Source organism: Lithobates pipiens, unplaced genomic scaffold (genome assembly GCF_037356315.1).
Source record: "Lithobates pipiens isolate NorthernLeopardFrog02 unplaced genomic scaffold, aLitPip1_a1.2 Scaffold_13, whole genome shotgun sequence".
NCBI lineage: Eukaryota > Metazoa > Chordata > Amphibia > Anura > Ranidae > Lithobates > Lithobates pipiens.
The window spans coordinates 204096992-204115705 of record NW_027507718.1 but is presented as its reverse complement, the minus strand read 5'-3'; the positions used below and the strand labels follow the sequence as shown (position 1 = coordinate 204115705).

At 46.9% G+C, this 18714-nt stretch overlaps 1 protein-coding gene across 4 annotated transcripts in view; it reads left to right on the top strand.

The window, feature by feature from the left end:
• Positions 1-18714, top strand: part of CENPC (centromere protein C) — a 522895-nt gene that overhangs the window by 208235 nt on the left and 295946 nt on the right. For all 4 annotated transcript variants that reach the window (XM_077476133.1, XM_077476132.1, XM_077476131.1 and 1 more), the window contains one exon: positions 10748-10916. In XM_077476133.1, coding sequence (XP_077332259.1) covers positions 10748-10916 — 169 coding nt within the window. The remainder of the gene's footprint in view (positions 1-10747; positions 10917-18714) is intronic.

The following is an 18714-nucleotide window of genomic DNA, read 5'->3' as shown; positions in this document are numbered from 1 at the left end:
TTCAGGTCGCCCCTAGTCGCCTCAGGTCGGACAACATTTAAAAAGCAATGTAAGTGAATGAGAGCCGTCTTAATGCACACTACTCAAGTCGCTCCGACTTCAGAAAAGGTTCCTGTACTACTTGAATCCGACTTGTAGGCGACCGGTACCCATTGATTTCAATGGCGGTCGCCTCCAAGTCGGATCTCCGTTTATACGGAGGCGACTCTGACAGAATTATCAGCTCTCAAGAGGGCACTCCACGCCAAATTTATGAAAAAAATTTGGCGTGGGTTCCCCCTCCGAGAGCATACCAGGCCCTTAGGTCTGGTATGAATTCCAAGGGGAACTCCCTACGCCGAAAAAACGTCGTGGGGGTCCCCCCCAGATTCATACCAGACCCTTATCCGAGCACGCTACCCGGCCGGCCAGGAAAGGGGGTGGGGACGAGCGTGCGCCCCCCCCTCCTGAGTCGTACCAGGCCGCGTGCCCTCAACATGGGGGGTGCCTTGGGGAAGGGGGGGCCGCACGGCCCCCCCACCCCAAAGCACCTTGTCCCCATGTTGATGAGGACAAGGGCCTCTTCCCGACAACCCTGGCCGTTGGTTGTCGGGGTCTGCGGGCGGGGGGCTTATCGGAATCCGGGAGCCCCCTTTAATAAGGGGGCCCCCGGATACCGGCCCCCCACCCTATGTGAATGAGTATGGGGTACAATGTACCCCTACCCATTCACCTGTAAAATAAAAGTACAAAAAAAAACACAACACAGGGGTAAAATATTTTATTGCACAGCTCCGGGGGTCTTCCGTCTTCGGGGGTCTTCTCGCCAGACTCCTCCGCTATCTTCTTGTAGCTCTTTTGCTAGCGGAGGAGTCCGGCTTTCTTCCTCACCGCCGGCCTCTTCTCCCGACTTCGGGGGTCTTGTCCCCCTCTTCGGTTCTTCTGCCGGGCCACCGCGCCTTCTTATAGCTCTTTTACAGGCGGTGGCCTGGTCTTCTGTCGTCGCCGTCGCCTTCCGTTCTTCTAATTCTTCTTCTTCTTCTCCAGGAGATGTTGCCTCGACGCTCTCTCCGGCCGGAATGCCAGGGACGCGCTCCACTGCCACTTATATAGGGACGATGGGGCGGTGTCACATGGCTTTATGTCACATGGGTTGGTCACATGGGTTGATGTCACATGGGACTATGACATCGTAAGGGGGTGGGGTCACCATGTGACCAACCCATGTGACATAAAGCCATGTGACACCGCTCCATTGTCCCTATATAAGTGGCAGCGGAGCGCGTCCCTGGCATTCCGGCCGGAGAGAGCGTTGAGGCAACATCTCCTGGAGAAGAAGAAGAACGGAAGGCGGCGGCGACGTCGGCGACAGAAGACCGGGCCACCGCCTGTAAAAGAGCTATAAGAAGGCGCGGTGGCCCGGCAGAAGAACCGAAGAGGGGGACAAGACCCCCGAAGTCGGGAGAAGAGGCCGGCGGCGAGGAAGAAAGCCGGACTCCTCCGCTAGCAAAAGAGCTACAAGAAGATAGCGGAGGAGTCCGGCGAGAAGACTCCCGAAGACGGAAGACCCCCGGAGCTGTGCAATAAAATATTTTACCCCTGTGTTGTGTTTTTTTTTGTACTTTTATTTTACAGGTGAATGGGTAGGGGTACATTGTACCCCATACTCATTCACATAGGGTGGGGGGCCGGTATCCGGGGGCCCCCTTATTAAAGGGGGCTCCCGTATTCCGATAAGCCCCCCGCCCGCAGACCCCGACAACCAACGGCCAGGGTTGTCGGGAAGAGGCCCTTGTCCTCATCAACATGGGGACAAGGTGCTTTGGGGTGGGGGGGCCGTGCGGCCCCCCTTCCCCAAGGCACCCCCCATGTTGAGGGCACGCGGCCTGGTACGGCTCAGGAGGGGGGGGGGGCGCACGCTCGTCCCCACCCCCTTTCCTGGCCGGCCGGGTAGCGTGCTCGGTTAAGGGTCTGGTATGAATCTGGGGGGGACCCCCACGCCGTTTTTTCGGCGTAGGGAGTTCCCCTTGGAATCCATACCAGACCTAAGGGCCTGGTATGCTCTCGGAGGGGGAACCCACGCCAATTTTTTTTTCATAATTTGGCGTGGAGTTCCCTCTTGAGAGCTCATTCTCTGATTGGCCGCGGCAAAAGTCGCCTGGCCTGGGGCGACTTAAAGTCGTGTTGTAAGTCGTGTTCAGGTCGTGTCCAAGTTGCCTCCAAAAGTCGTGTTGAAAGTCGTGTTGCCCCTGTGTGAACGGACCCTCAGGGGTGATGGTCCAGGTTAGAGGACCTTGTCTATCAACTTTATTGGAAGTTTCAGGCAGTACATCTGGCCATAGAATCTTGGCGGTCAGATTATGGGACTGTCCTGACAGGATTCAGTCTGACAGAGCCACAGCAGTGGCTTACATTGATCACCAGGGGAGGCACGAGAAGTCGTGCAGCCCAAAAAAGAGAGGTGAATAATGTTCTAGCTTTGGCAGAACACGACATTCCCTGCCTATCGGTAATTTTAATATTTAGGGGTACTACTTGAGACGCCAACATTTATTTCCGGGAGAATGATCTCTTCACCCCAACATCTTCCTAGCAATATGTCAGATGGGGTACTCCGGACATGGACCTATTCGCGTCCAGATTCATTAATAAGGTCGACAACTTTGTCAAACAAGGGGTCCGCTAGCAGGCGTAACAGACGCATTAGTCTTCCCAGGGGATCAGTTTTCACTGATCTATGCATTTCCCCCAGCTCTGCTACTTCCGTGCCTTCTCCGCAGGATTAAGCAGGAGCAGAAGGAGGTGATTCTAGTGGCCCAGCCGGGTCCCAGAAGATCTTAATTTATCGAGATCATAAAGATGGCAGTAGGAGTCTTTTGGACTCTGCCATTATAGCCAGACCTTCTTGCACAAGGTCCGGTATCTCATCCTACTTTACGGACAAGGAGTTTAACAGGTTTGACTGTTGAATCCCACTCTATAAAAGATCGTGGGTGATCTCCTTTGGTAGTTTCTGCTTTGACTAATGCCAGGAAGCCAGATTCCAGAATCACTTACTATAGAAATCTGGAAGGCATAGGTTTCTTGGTATGGATCCAGGGGTTGGCATCCAAGGAAGTATATCAATAGGCAGGATTCCTGCATATGGGATCTGAAATGAAGCTGGCCTTGACTTTTATCAAGAGCCTAATCCAGGCCGTGTCAATGTCTTTTCCTATGGCCTTTTGCTTCCCACTCTTGGTGCGTAGCTTATTCAGGGGTAACACTGTTCCCCCTATCAGGGCACATCTAAATTCTTATGATTCAAGATTGGTCTTATCGGCTTTGTTAAATCAGCATTAAATCAGCCGTTTGAACCTAACGAGAAATTCTCTTGGTTCTTTGACAAGAAAGATGATCTTTTTTGCTTGCTATTTCTTCTGCTAGAAGAGTATCGGAACTAATGGCTCTGTCTTGTAAGATCCATATTTCATCATGCATAAGGATGAGGTGGTTTTATGTCCTCATCCAGAATTCCTACCAAAAGTGGTAACAGTTTTTCATTTAAACCAATATAATATTCTTCCTTCTCTCTCCCAGAAGCCTTAATCTGGGGAAGAGAAAGCACTACAGTCTACTGATGTAGTAAGAGCGATCAGAATCTACTTAAAGGCGACCGCTCAGATTCGCAAAACGCACGTTTTGTTTGTACTGCCAGAGAGTCCAAGATATGGACAGGGTCAAGATCCACTATTTTCCAAATGGATTTGTCAAGTGATTGATCAAGCTTCAGCTTAAAAAAGAAAATTCTTCCTTCACAGATTGAGCATACTCATCCAGGGCTATTAGTACCTCTTGGGTGGTGCATCATCAGGCCTCTATGGCTCAGCTCCGTAATGCCGCGTACACACGATCGGACTATCCGATGAACTTAGCCCAGTGGACAAACCTCCAGACTTTGAAGCGGAGGTCCGGCAGACTTTTGAAATGAACGGACTTGCCCACACACGGAGGAAAGGCCGTTCATTTTGAACGCGGCTCCAGGTAGACGGGACTAGCGCTGGAGTTCAATCTCACCGCCATTGGAGGCGAGATTGACACCTCGCTAGCCCCGTCACCTGGTATGGACTTAAAGGGGAAGCCCTACGCCAAAAATAACGGTCGTAGGGACCCTAATCCGAGCACGCTGCCCGGCCGGTCCGGAAAGGGGGTGGGGACAAGCGAGCCCCCCCCGAGTCGTACCAGGCTGCATGCCCTCAACTACCGCAAAGCACCTTGTCCCCATGTTGATGAGGACAAGGGCCTCTTCCCGACAGCCCTGTCCGTTTGGTTGTCGGGGTCTGCAGGCGGGGGGCTTAATGGAATCCGAAAGCCCCCTTTTTAATAAGGGGGCCCCCCCACCCTATGTGATTGAGTACCCCTACCCATTCACCAGGTGAAAAAAAGTGTAAAGAAAAAAACACATCTTCTGCTAGCTCTTTTACTAGCGGAGGAGCCCGGCTTTCTTCTTCGTCTGCGCCACTGTCCGGGGGTCTTCTTCCAACTTCGGGGGTCTTGTCTCTCTCTTGGGGTCTTCTTGCTTTCTTCTCCCAGCTCTTTTACTAGCTGTGGCCCGGTCTTTTGGCGCCGCCTTCTCTTCTTCCTTGAGATGTTGACTCGACACTCTTTCTGGCCGAAATGACAGGGACGCGTTGTGCGGCGACTTATATAGGGACAATGAGTGATGTCACATGATGACCCCGCCACTTATGATGTCACAGTCCCAGCATCCTCCTGGACTGTGACATCATAAAGAGCGGGGACATCACTCGGTGACCCCGCCCATTGTCCTCACCTTCCCCAAAGCACCTCCCCATGTTGAGGGCACGTGGCCTGGTACGGCTCAGGGGGGGGGGGGGCGCTCGTCCCCACCCCCTTTCCTAACCGGCTGGGCTGCGTGCTCGGATAAGGGTCTGATATGGACCTGGGGGGGACCCCCCACGCCGTTTTTTTCGGCGTAGGGCTTCCCCTTCCATACAAGGTGACGGGGCCAGCGAGCGGAGACATTGACTTCCTTTGCTAGTCCCCTCTACCTGGCACCACGTTAAAAATGAACGGACTTTCCTGCGTGTGTGGGCAAGTCCGTTCATTTCAAAAGTCCGGCGATCTAGTGCACAGACGGCCGGATTGTTATACTGCCGAGTCGGCGGACAATTTTGAGTCAAAACTTTTTTCTAAGTCCGCCGTACTTTTGGAAAGGAAAAGTTGGCCGGAGCCCACGCATGGGCAGATTGTCCGCCGGATAGTCTGATCATGTACGGGGCATAAGACCGCAATTTTGTCTTTGGTTCAGACGTTTATCCCATTTTATCAAATCAATATTAAAGGTCATGAGGATATTGCCTTTGGGCACAGCATATACTGCAGGCTGCAGTATGAGTCCTCTGGCCTCCTGTTTCCCTGATTATGTCCCCATATACTCCCCCCCCCCCCCTTTCAGTTGCCATTGCTATGGGTCATCCCACACAGTTGGTTATTACTATGGCACTGCAATTGGTGTATTTCAGTCCATTAACCCTTTAACGTCTGCTCCACCATTTTGGTGGAGCACATTTTGAGTCACACTAACTCATTAAGAAATGTGGACTTCAAAGGGTTAAGGAACAGTTTGTGGAGATACCTGAAATTCTGCCTGATCAGCAGGCCTGGCAATGGGCTGGTGTATCTGATGCACTATGTCTTACAGTAGATGCTTTGTAAGACTATATTGTTTAAGCCTAATGGCTTATGCTTGGACTAGTGCATTCTCGCATTGTTCTGTGGCTGAAATATTGATCAGCCGAAGCACCATGTGAAAGCTCTTAGCCAGTTTGTTTCCCTTCCTGGGGTACGGCCATTTAGAGTGGATAAGTACATCCAAAAGTAAAAAGAGGTTCAAACATTTCTCCAGCACCAGGATCTTGGGGGCAGAAAGCCCACAAAGCAGAATGCTAAAGCCTTCTCCTGAAGGAGCACCCCCACTCGTTTGGGTGAGGGGAAAGGTCCTGCGATTCTCAAGATCTGGCAGGAACAGTGTCAAGAGCAGAGGGATTTCTGCATTTTTTTTTCTCTAGGTTACGACTAGAGTTTGCTTTTGATCTGAGGATCCAGGGTTCGGGTCCCTGCTTGGGTGCTGCCTGTGGGGTCCTTGGGCTGCTGACGGGGCCGTCTCCTCGGAGGGGAGTTGCATATCTCCAAGTGCCAAAGTTTCCCGCTTACCAGAAATTTCTGCGGTTTGAAATATAAAATAATTATTTCAGTTGTGGCCCTGCCATTCGGCTTGGCCACCTCACCACCAGTGTTCTGAAAGATTCTGGCATCTCCTTTAACCAGGTTAAGGGCTCAAGGCGTAGCAGTCCTAGCCTATTAGAAGAGCTACTTTTAATAGACCATTCAGTCTCAGGTCCTAAAACCAGAGTCTGATTCTTAACCCAGACGAGAATCCCTTCCATTGTAGGACTAATTCAACTTATCAAAACACAGGAAAATTCATTCGTCTGTGCAGGAGATTTTTAGGGGAAATGGTGGCCTCCTTCAAGGCCGTGCCTTGCGCACAGTTTTTACTCAAAAGCTGCTTCAAGACACCATCCTGTGGGTCTGGAATAAAAAAAGATTCAGGCCTTATTTGTTTCCAATAGGCTTGGCTCCTGACATAAGTCAGAGCCTAAATTGATGGTTGTTATCCAGCAAAAGGGAAAATATTTTTTCTGGAGGGTGTTAACAGATGCCAGCCTTCTAGGCTGGGTAACAGCCCTGGAAGAGGATTCTGTCCAGGGGAGATGGTCCAGGTTGGATGACCTTGCCTATAAACTTTTGTGGAAGTTTGGGCAGTACGTCTGGCCCTAGAATCTTGGACGGTCAGACTATGGGACTGTCCTGTCAGGATTCAGTCTGACAAAGGCAACGGCGGTGGCTTACATCAATCACCAGGAGGGCACGAGAGGTCATGCAGCCCAGAGAGAGGTGAATAATGTTCTAGCTTGGGCAGAACACAACATTCCTTGCCTATCTGCAATTTTTCCATTTTCAGGAATAGGGAATTGGCAGGTGTACTACTTGAGTCGCCCACAGTTATTTCCGGAAGAGTGATCTCTTCACCCCAAAATCTTCCTAGCGATAGGTCAGAGATGGGGTATTCCGGACATGGACCTATTCGCATCCAGCTTCATCAACAAAGTCGACAAATTTATGTTGAGAACAAAGGGTCCGCTAGCAGGCGGAGCAGACGCATTAGTCTTCCCATGGGATCAGTTTTTACCGATCTATGCGTTTCCTTCAGTTCTGCTACTTCAGCGCCTTCTCTGCAGGATTAAGCAGGAACAAAAGGAGGTGATTCTGGTGGCCCCAGTGATTTGTGTCATATAAAATTAATAGGCACAAATCGCACTGCAAAGAATTGCATGTGATTTGAAGAGGAATGTGGTGCGATTTTTCTGAATTGCATGCGATCCCCCTGCTCGTTTGTGTATACATTTATAGAAAGGGAAAGCACCATCTAGTGAGTTTATTGAAAATGTTGGAACTCACGTTAAGTACAGTTCAAATGCAAAATCTGCATAGCTGTCCCTGTTCTGCCAATGATAGAAAATCACGTCCGCTGGATTTGCTCACAGAGCTGGAGGAGAAGTATAGGCAGTCTTCCCCCAAGCTGACATCACTTCTGCCCTATACCCATGAGGTCCTGGAACTTCTCCAGCCCTGAGAGGGCCTCCAGCAGGTGTGATTTTCTATCATAGGCAGGACCGGGACATGTATGCAGATTTTGCATTTTGAACAGATATCTATTAACCACTCCCGGACCGCCCACTGCACATATACTGTACCCTTATGGCGGTCCATGCATTTTATACAGCTGGCTTGCGTGTGCTGCAGGAGCTCGTCTGTGGGTTCGGCGGACTCTATGTCCGCCACCCACCCATGATCGCGGTAAAGAGGCAGAATGGGATTCTGCCAATGTAAACAAGGATCACCGTTCTAACAGGGGGAGGGGAGAGAGAGAGATCAGCTGTTACTAGGAACAAGATCTCTCTCTACTCCCAGTCAGTCCTTTACCCTGACAGTTGGAAAGCACCTCCCTATGGAACATTTAACACCTTAACCACCACTAGTGTTAACCCCTTCCCAGCCAGTGGCATTTCTACAGTGATCAGTTCATTTTTATAGTACTGATCACTGTATTGATGTCACTGATCACTAAAAAGTGTTACTTAGGGTCAGATTTGTTCACCGCAATGTTGCAGTCATGCAACAAATCGCTGATCCCTGCCATTACTAGTAAAAAAAACAATTAAAAAAGTCCCTAAATCTTTCCTCTCCTTTGTAGACGCTATAACTTTTGCGAAAACCAGCAAATATACACTTATTGCGATTTATTTTTATTTTTTTACCCAAAATATGTACCAGAATACATATTGGCCTAAACTGATGAATAATTTTTTTTTTTTTTTTTGGATATGTATTATAGCAAAAAGTAAAAAAATATATATTTTTTTACTTTTTGCTATAATACATATCCAAAAATAAATAAATAAATTATTCATCAGTTTAGGCCAATATGTATTCTGGTACATATTTTGGGTAAAAAAATAAAAATAATTCGCAATAAGTGTATATTTGCTGGTTTTCGCAAAAGTTATAGCGTCTACAAAGGAGAGGAAAGATTTAGGGACTTTTTTAATTGTTTTTTTTTTACTAGTAATGGCAGGGATGAGCGATTTATTTTTATTTTTTTGCGTGAATGTCACAGCCAGGTACCCATAGTCAAGATGCTGGCGCTGCTGAGGGAGATCATAGGGAGATACCAGCTGGGGTGAATGCACTGCTGGGTTGTCGGACATGGGATTGGCTGTTTACCGCTTGCCGCCAGCCATATAGAAATATGACTTCGGCAAAATAGTTTAGTTATCCTGATCGGACGTCATATGACGTGATCAGGATAACAAGCCGGAACGCGCCTGCGGGGGCCTGCAGTGCGGTGATTGGCGGTCCTGTGTGTCAGTCTAACGCACCGCGTCGCCGATCGTGGTATGGAACCTCTGACAGAGCGTTCTTTCCATGTGATCAATTGTGGCCAATCACAGCTTTCCTCGGTTCACGCTGACAGGGAGAGCCGATCAGCAGCTCTCCCTGTCGAAGAGGGGGTCTGCACTGATAATCAGCACCTGGATTATCAGTGCAGCCCCCATCGTATGTGCCCATCACCTGCCAGCCTGTGCCGACAAACAACGCCTACCATTGCCCATAAAATCTGTGCCTCATCAGTAATGCCTGTCAGTGCCCTTCAGATGCCACTCAGTAATGCCTGTCAGTAGCTCCTCATTAGTGGTGCCTATCTAGTGCCACCTATCTGTGCCCATCAGTGGCACCTATCAGTGCCCATCAGGTTTTTTTTCAAAATTGTCTGTCTTTTTTTATTTATAGCGCAAAAAATAAAAACAGCAGCGTTGATCAAATAACACCAATTTGTGGGAAGAAAATTATAAAAATTTCCTTTGGGTACAGTGTTGCATGACCGCACAATTGCCATTTAAATGTGACAGCACTGAAAATTGTCCTGGGCAAGAAGGGGGGAAAGTTCCTGGTATTGAAGTGGTTAACAGTTTTTGTAGCTGCTGACTTAATTTTCACTGAAGAGACTGGAGCGCTGCTTTAAGGCCTTCCCACTTAGACAAGTGAACACCTGTTTTGTTTATGGTTCCTTCACGTGACCTGTTCCTTCTAGACCGCATCAAGAAGTTGTGTGCCTTTCATCCCTACACGTCCCTACTTGTTCTACAAGTTTTGACCCTATCCAGTTGATCAAGTTGATGGTCTCCATCTGGTTGTGTTTGCAGGCTGCTCTGTTCTAAAGGACAAATGGCCAATATCAGATTTAGGTATTGGTCCCTTAGGTTGCTCTTGGGCCACAGGCAGTCCTCTGTTTTGTTAGGCCTCTTTGCGGTTGTTGTTGCGCTGCCTACCTGCTTTTGGGTGTTCCGACATTATTTGATTTCCTGTGTACCTCCAATGCACTAGAATGAGAAAATAGGATTTATGTAAAATCTTTTTCTTGGAGCCTGAGGGACACAGGTCACACCCCTCTGTGTTTGATGCTCTCCGTACTGCTTGTACAAACTAAGGCCTGTTCTGTAGAGGAGGGAATATCCTGGGGTGGCTTACAGTTGTTTTGTTTGCCAGTGCCCAATCCTCATGTAGGCAGTAACAGTGTCTGAACCAACCCCCCCTCAAGGTTTTTTTGATTGAGAAATATCAGCCCTTCATTCTTAACCCTAAATGCAGAATGTACATCCACCTCCTGGGCACGATGCTGAAAACAAGCTGTTGTGATGGATAGGCTGACTGCTTGTATAGTCTGACGTTATGGTGTTGTGCTATTGCAGTAGGGTAACCATACTTCATGTGCATTTAGCTATTAAAGCTAATTAGATTACATATTCTGCAACACAGGTGTAGTTTGTTAGAGTGTGTGTGTATATGTATGTGTATGTATTTATGTATATATAATTATATACACACTATATAATAGAGAGAAATGTTAACATTATTATTATTCTGGATTTATATAGCGCCAGCAATTTACGCAGTGCTTTACAATATAAAAAGGAGACAATACAGTTACAATACAATAAAATACAAGAGGATTAAGAGGGCCCTGCTCAGAAGAGTTTACAATCTAATAACATCTTTTTGTGTGCTTGCGTTGTAACACATATATGGCTGTGTTCTTTACTATTAACAGAAAAAAAATCGTAATTTGTCTTTATTGTGACAGGATTGATATCTCTGACCTTCCATTGACGGATGAAGATGAATTTGTCATTCATGAGAATACAGATTTTGAAAATGATCCTAAAAGCTGCAAAAAGAAAACTGTAAAAATTTCTAATGATGGCAAAAAGAATAATACAAGGAAAAAGAATGTTGCATGTGAAGTGTTTAATGTAAGTGATTGCTCTACTCTATTTGTTCAGTGGAGGGGGTGGGACATGTCTATAAGGCAGGGGTTCCAAAATTTTTTATTTAAGGACCCAATTTTTACTGTACTGGGACCCAAGAAGAGAATTATGTCAACAATATATAGAAAGCCAGAGAACTACTGTATGTTCAAATTGAAAGAAAAAGAAAGACACGCACATACTAGACGTATTTGTTTCCATTCAAGTATTGTTCTATTTTTTCTTTTTTTTATACCCCGGCACTATAGTTTTTAAAATTGTCTGTCTACTTTTTCACTTCTGCATTCCTTTTCCTCCTCTTACCTCCTGCACTACTTATTCACTGTTCACCTCCACCACTGTTCACCGCGGGGGGAATATTTGGGAATAACTTATGCGCTGCTATGTGAATAAACCTAATTAATGTGAACACTTAACTAGGAACAGCTGCTACCATAGTAACGTCACCTCACAATCAATAAAAGTGTATTATCTACTTAAGGACTGCCTCATGTACAAATACGTCGGTACTTTGAAGAGGGATATCTCGGTAACGGCAGCAGCTGCTGCAACAACCGAGATATCCCTCTTTACAGAAGGCATTCCTGTGTGATAACAGTGGTCTCCGCAGCGGGTTCACCGCGAGATCACTGTTATCGGCGGTGGGAGAGGTGCCACCCCCCTCCCGCCGCTCTCCCGCACCCTCCGCCCCTTACCGGAGCCGTCGGTAGCGGCGGAGGCAATCGTGTCCTATCGATGGCTGGGTATGGAGACGAGTGAGGCTAAGTGGCCCCCACTCGTCTCTATACCATAGGAGGGCGGAAGCGACGTCAAAACGTCACTTCCACCCATACCTCTTAAAGGTACATTTTTTTTTCAATGTAATTTTTCCAAATGACATTTTTATTTTTTATTGCATTCAAGTCCAAATATGAGATCTGAGGACTTTTTGACCCCAGATCTCATATTTAAGAAGACCTGTCATGCTTTTTTCTATTACAAGGGATGTTTACATTCCTTGTAATAGGAATAAGTGATCCATTTTTTTTTAAAAGTGTAAAATAAATAAAATCAAGTAAAATAAATAAGAGGAAAAAAAAATTTTTTCTTTAAAACGCCCCGTCCCGACGAGCTCGTGCACAGAAGTGATCCAGCCCTAGACCTCCTCTGTAACGCAAAACATGCAACCTGTAGAATTTTTTAAATGTTGCTTATGGAGATTTTTGAGGATAAAAGTTTGACGCTATTACAGGAGCAAGTGCAAAAAATGGGCTAATTTTACTGTGGTCTTATTTTTTTATTCAAAAAAGTGCGCTTGTAAAACCGCTGCTCAAATACGATGTGAAAAAAAGTATTACAATGACCGCCCTTTTATTCTCTAGGGTGTTAGAAAAAAATATATATATAATGTTTGGGGGTTCTAAGTAATTTTCTGGCAAAAAAAAAAATGTTTTAAACTTGTAAACGCCAAATCTGAAAAAGAGGCCTGGTCCTTAAGTGGTTAAATAGGTCTATACAAGTGCATTCACAAGTCCATGAACATATAAAAAGAATCCAGAAAAAATCTAAAAAATTAAAATAAAAACTTCAAACAAAGTGAGCAAAAAATCCCTCTGACAGAAAAGTGAAAATCCAATATGTGCTCGAATACAAAATGTAGTCGTCACCACCACCTTTAAGTGAATTGGCCACTCGCCTCAAGAAAAGACCTACCCGGGTCTATTCAAGACCTTTTTTTAAAATGGGAAGATCCTCTGCAATCGGGAACGGCAGCTCCAATATCGCACACTCTCTTTAGATTTAAAATTTTCTCCAATAGTGCTTTAATAAACTGTACTCTTCCATCAAATATGACTACAGGAAAAAAGGCAGCTGAAGTCACCTCTTCTCCTCTGGCTTGCCAATTGGATAGTGAAGAAGTATTAGCACAGAAATTGGGTTTTCTCTGTGATCTCTGCCTAGTGTCACCTTGCAGGGGATTTTAACTTTTTAGTGTTTAGCTCACTTTCTTTGAACTTTTTATTTTCATTTTTTTTCTGACTTTTTTTATATGCTCATGGACTTAATGCATGTGTATGGACTTAAATAATACACTTTTATGGATTCACATGTGGAATATTCAATCTTTGAATATTCATTTTTTTTTTATCAATTTGAAGGTTGATTGAACAAGTGCACCATTATCTGTTTTTTAGGGTTTTGAAAATAACAAAAAAAAAATGTCTTAAAGTGTATTTTGACTTGCAGTCAAATTTGAGAAAATGTTTCTCTTACGTTCACAGACTGACACAGCTCCTTTCTTAGACCATCGGGTTACGCCACCTTCAGGAGAGGTCTAGTTTCGCCCAAGGGGCAGTCCCTTAGGTAACAACCCCCCTCAGTTTTTTTCTGCCTAGTGAAGGAGAAGGACCTAGGAACCCTGCGGGCCCATTGGCCTGTGGATTTTTTTCTGCAGAAGTTGCCTTTTGTGCAAGATTTAGATCCTGTGATCTGCTATCAACAGCCGCCTGGGTGACAGGCTGGATACCTTTGTCCTTGTAGTCTCCCCAGCCTTGCCAGCGAGTGTGTGCAGACCAGAGCTCCGCGCTGAGTCGGCCACAACATGCCCCCCAGCTCCAGGTGGACGGTGAGTGTAATGGGGCACACATATGACCGGGCTACTGATGTCTGCATCAGTGTGCCAGGCCAGTAGCCACCCTGTACTGATCGGAGAGTGGGTCTGTGATGGAATGTTTCCCAGCTAGTCAGGACTGGTAAATACAGCTCTCCCTGCCTCGGTGGAGCTGAGCAGCTGGGCATTCCCTGGGAGGTCGTTTCGGGGGTCCCTCACCTCCCTCTCTTCTCCCTGTCCCTATTCTCCCCCCCCGTGGGGGATGCTGCATGGGCTGCTGAGCGGTGTGTGTGCCATAGACAGGGGCTCCCTGGGGGGGGGCTTTCAACTGGGGTGGGGACTGCTCTGGGTAGCTGTCCTGGATGTCTGTAAGTCTCTCCCCTAGGTGTCTGGTGACTGTATCTGCTGATCGCTGTAGCTCTGTTTGCCGCCTTTTCCTCTGCCTGTTTTCACTGTCCCTCATTACATACAGTGCTCGGTGGCCATTTCTCTTATTTTCACCGACCGACACAGCTCCTCTCTGTAACTAAATGGGTTGTATAGCCTGCCATTAGGAGAACTAGGCAAAATTGTTACACAATACACAGAACTTTAGTCCCGCCCCAGGGGGGTGGACCCTGTGCTATCAACCCTCCCCACTGCTCCCAGCAGATTCAGTTTTTATTTTGCCTAGTAAGGAGAGTGACCTAGGAACCCTAGGAACTCTTGGTCCATGTTTTTGCTGCAGGTTTGATTTTTTTTTTTTTTTTTGCACACCAACTCAGCGTCTGGAGTTCCTGGGGTGGTTGTTGGACTCCAGGGAAGCAAGGGTTTTTCTCCCCTCGGACAAATTACTGACTCAGATCTGCGGTTAATCTACTGATAAAAACCGCAAGTGGTCGTCACTTGGCTTTTGCAGGGACTCATTCGAGGCAGTACCTTATGCCCAGTTCCACACCAGAGTCCTGCAGAAGGAGTTATTGACAAAATGGGACAAATCTCCGTTGTCCCTGGATCGGCAGATCTAGGTGAGCCAACCAGTCAGGGATTCCCTGATCTGGTTGTTGAGGTCCCCGGTGATTCAGGCCGGAAAATCGCTTCTTCCTCTGAAGTGGATGGTGATTACTATGGACGCGAGTCTGTCCGGCTGGGGTGGAGTGATGGGGATTCAGTTGGCTCAGGGCCTCTGGTCGACGGTAGAATCCAAGTTGCCGATCAATCTGTTCAAATTGAGAGCGATCAGGCTGTGCCTCCACACGTGGTTGTCGCGTCTTCATGAGCGTCCGACCAGGATACAGTCAGACAAAGCCACGGCTGTGGCGTACATAAATCACTAAGGGGGAACAAGACGCTCAGCCGCTGCTCGAGAGGTCACTCACATACTTTGGTGGGCAGAGCGACACGTTCCGGCCCTGTCAGCCATATACATCCCGGGGGTGGAAAATTGGCAGGGGGACTATCTGAGTCGTCAGATGCTGGACCCAGGAGAATGGGCTTTGCATCCGGAGATATTCAGGCGGCTGTGCCTGAAGTGGGGCACACCAGATGTGGATCTATTGGCCTCCCGTCTCAATCGGAAGGTGCCAAGATTTGTGTCCAGGACGAGATCCGTGGGCAGACGCGTCAGGTGCGCTGGTGGCTCTGTGGGATCAGTACCAGCTGATCTACGCCTTTCCTCCCCTGAAACTGTTGCCATGTCTGCTTCGCAGAGTGGAAGCCGAGGGGATTCCAGTAATCCTGGTTGTCCCACATTGGCCGTAGTGGCCCTGGTACGCAGACCTGGTGTGTCTGGTGGCAGGCACTCCCTGCCAGCTGCCGTTGCGAGAGGACCTCCTATCTCAAGGTCCAATCTTTCACCCTGCTTTACCATCGCTGGCTTTAACGGCATGACTATTGAGAGCCAGGTGTTGAGTAACTGTGGCCTTTCAGACTCTGTGATCCCAACTATGTTGAGAGCGTGGAAATCTTCTTTTTGGAAGATATATCACCGTACCTGGAAGGCCTACATCTCCATGTGTGAGGAGAAAGGATGGCATCCGCGCTCCTTTACTATATCCAGGATCCTGCTGTTTTACAGCGAGGGGTAGACCAGACATTGGCCTAAAGCACCATTAAAGGACATATCAGCCTTGGCTATATTTTTTTCAGCGACCCCTGGCGTCTCACTCTCTCTAGTGAGCACTTTTGTTCAAGGGGTCCGGCATGTAGTTCCTCCGGTGCGTCCACCGTTGCCCCCATGGGATTTGAACCTGATGTTATCGGCGCTTCAGAAACCGCCATTTGAGAATATCGGAGAGATCCCTCTGTTGACTGTTTCCCAGAAAGTGGTTTTCCTAGTGGCCATTACATCAGCCAGGAGGGTTTTGCAACTGGTGGCCTTGTCTTGCAAGTCACCCTATCTGGTTATCCATAAGGATACGGTGGTGTTGCTTCTGCAACCTTTTCTGCCGAAGGTGGTTTCTGCGTTCCACATCAATGAAGACATTGTGTTCCTAAACTGACACATCCTAAAGCGGTGACTCTCCATTTCCTGGACGTGGTCCGGGCTCTGAGGGTGTATTTTTCTGATACGGCTCCCTCTTTGGAAGTCAGACTCCTTGTTTGTTTCAGTGTTTGGTCCGAAAAAAGGCATGCTGGTCTCGTCGGCCACCATTTCCAGGTGGATCAGACATATTGTAGTAAAGGCCTACACCTTGAAGGGGCAGGTGCCCCCCCTTTCTGGTCACGGCCCATTCCACCAGGGCAATTGGAACGTCTTGGGCCTTCCGACATCAAGCGTCTGTTGCTCAAGTGTGTAAAGCGGCGACTTGGTCGTCTGTTGACACCTTTAAGAAATTCTGCAAGGTAGATGTAAGTGCATCGGCTGATGCCTGTTTTGTCTGCAAAGTTTTGCAGGCGGCTGTGTAATTTGCAATTGCACTTACATTTTTTTCATTTTTTTTGGGGGGCGAAAAAGTTACTTTTATATAAATGCACTGTTGCATTTGTTACCGCAAGTTTTTGATGTGGTTTGTAAGGTAGTGACTCCCAGATTGAGGAGCACTCTGTTTTTTTTTTTTGTGGGTAAAAGTTCTATGCTGTTCCCACATGCCATTGTGGGTGAAATTTTATGCTGTTTCCCACCTCTCGTTTTGGCACTGCTTGGGGACGTCCCAATGGTCTAAGAAAGGAGCTGTGTCAGTCGGTGAACGTAAGAGAAAATAGGATTTTTTGTACTCACCGTAAAATGCTTTTCTCTGTAGTTCACTGACCGACACAGCACCCTCCACTCCTATTTTTTGTTTTACTGCTTGTTGAAGTACTGAGGCTGCAGGAAACAGGCTGTGGGGTTGTTACCTAAGGGACCGCCTCTTGGGCATAACTAGAAAGTTCTGGTTTTGTTGTAACATGTTAACATGTTCTGCCTAGTCCTCTCCCGAAGGTGGAGTAACAACCCGGTGGTCTAAGCCCTTGTACACACGGTCGGAGGATCCGTCGGAATGTGTCCCATCGGACCATGTTGTCGGATAATCTGACTGTGTGTGGTATGCATTGGACTGATTCCGTCGGAATATCCGTCGGATGCAATTTTCCAACATGTTGGAAATATTTTCCGACCAACTGGTCCGATCGGACATATTCCGATCATGTGTGGAGAATTCAGATCGGACCAAGTGCCACGCATGCTCAGATCAAATTCCTAGACCAAAGCTATTGGCTACTAGCCTGAACGTAGTCCCATCGTAACGAAATAACGTCATCACGTTCTGAATGATCGGATTTTCCGACAACTTGGTCCGACTGTGTGTATGCAACAATCCGTCAGACAAAATCCGACGGATTTGGTTGTCAGAATGTCCGACCGTGTGTACAGGGGCTAAGAAAGGAGCTGTCAGTCAGTGAACTACAGAGAAAAGGATTTTACGGTGAGTACAAAAAATCCTATTTTTCTCTTTCAGAACCTACCAAAAAATTAAAATGTTTTTGGTATGATAAAAAATTCAATAAGCGTAAAGTTATTGGTTTGCGCAAAAGTTATAGTGTCAACAAACTATGGTAGAAACTATGGTAAATTTACTGGAATTTACATAGCTTTTACTTTCTGACTGCTTATCTAATTTCTTGAGCTGGAAACATGGCAGGGCAGTACAAAACCCACGAAATTACCAATTTTTGGAAAGTAAACACACCAAGTAATTTGCTGAGAGGCATGTTGAGCCCATTGAGTAATTTATTCATTGTAAGCGATTGAAACATTGCAAAAAGGTTGCATAAGTCAGATCGTTCGTGCAGGTCACAGCAAAGAGCTCCTTGGACACAGTTGACTACCTTGCCAGACTTTAGATCACAGAAGGCTGTTAGTCACAATTGGCAGCATCACCTTCGTTGTGGGACTACAGGTCACAGCAAGTATTTAACCACTTCTGCCTCGGAAGGTTTTACCCCCTTCCTGACCAAAGCACTTTTTTGCAATTTGGCACTGCGCTGATTTACCTGGTAATTGCGTGGTCATGCAACGCTGTACTACCCAAATTAAATGTGTAATTTTTTTCCCCTGCAAATAGAGCTTACTTTTAGTGGCATTTGATCACCACTGGGATTTTAATTTTTTGTGATATAAATGAAAAAAGACTGAACATTTTGAAAAAAATTAAAATTTTTGTCATAAATTTAGGCCAAAATGTATTCGGCCACATGTCTTTGGTATGAAAAAAAATTCAATAAGCGTATAGTTATTTGCGCAAAAGTTAGTGTCTACAAACTATGGTAAATTTACTGGAATTTACATACTGTATTTGCTGGCGTATAAGACTACCTTTTACACTTAAAAAAAATGCCCAAAAATTGGGGGTCGTCTTATACGCCGGGTATACAGGTATACAATGCTGCCCGATGGATGTCAGCCCCCAAATGTCTGCTAATACTGTATGTGGCTTCAGCAACAAACAGTATACGCCGTTGAGCCAATCCCGGCGAGTGATGTATTCTATTAATGAATACAGAGCCTGCTTGGATTGGAGTAACAACCACTGCCAATCCGAGCAGGCTACATAGAGTAGCCTGCTCGGATTGGCTTTGAGAGAGAGAGAGAGAGAGAGAGAGAGAGAGGGAGAGAGAGAGGGAGGGAGAGGCAAGGGCTGATGATGCTACAGCCTCTGCCAATCCAAGCAGGCATTGTATTCATTAAAATAATACACCGCTCACCATACTTCCCTGGGTAAATCCATTCACTGA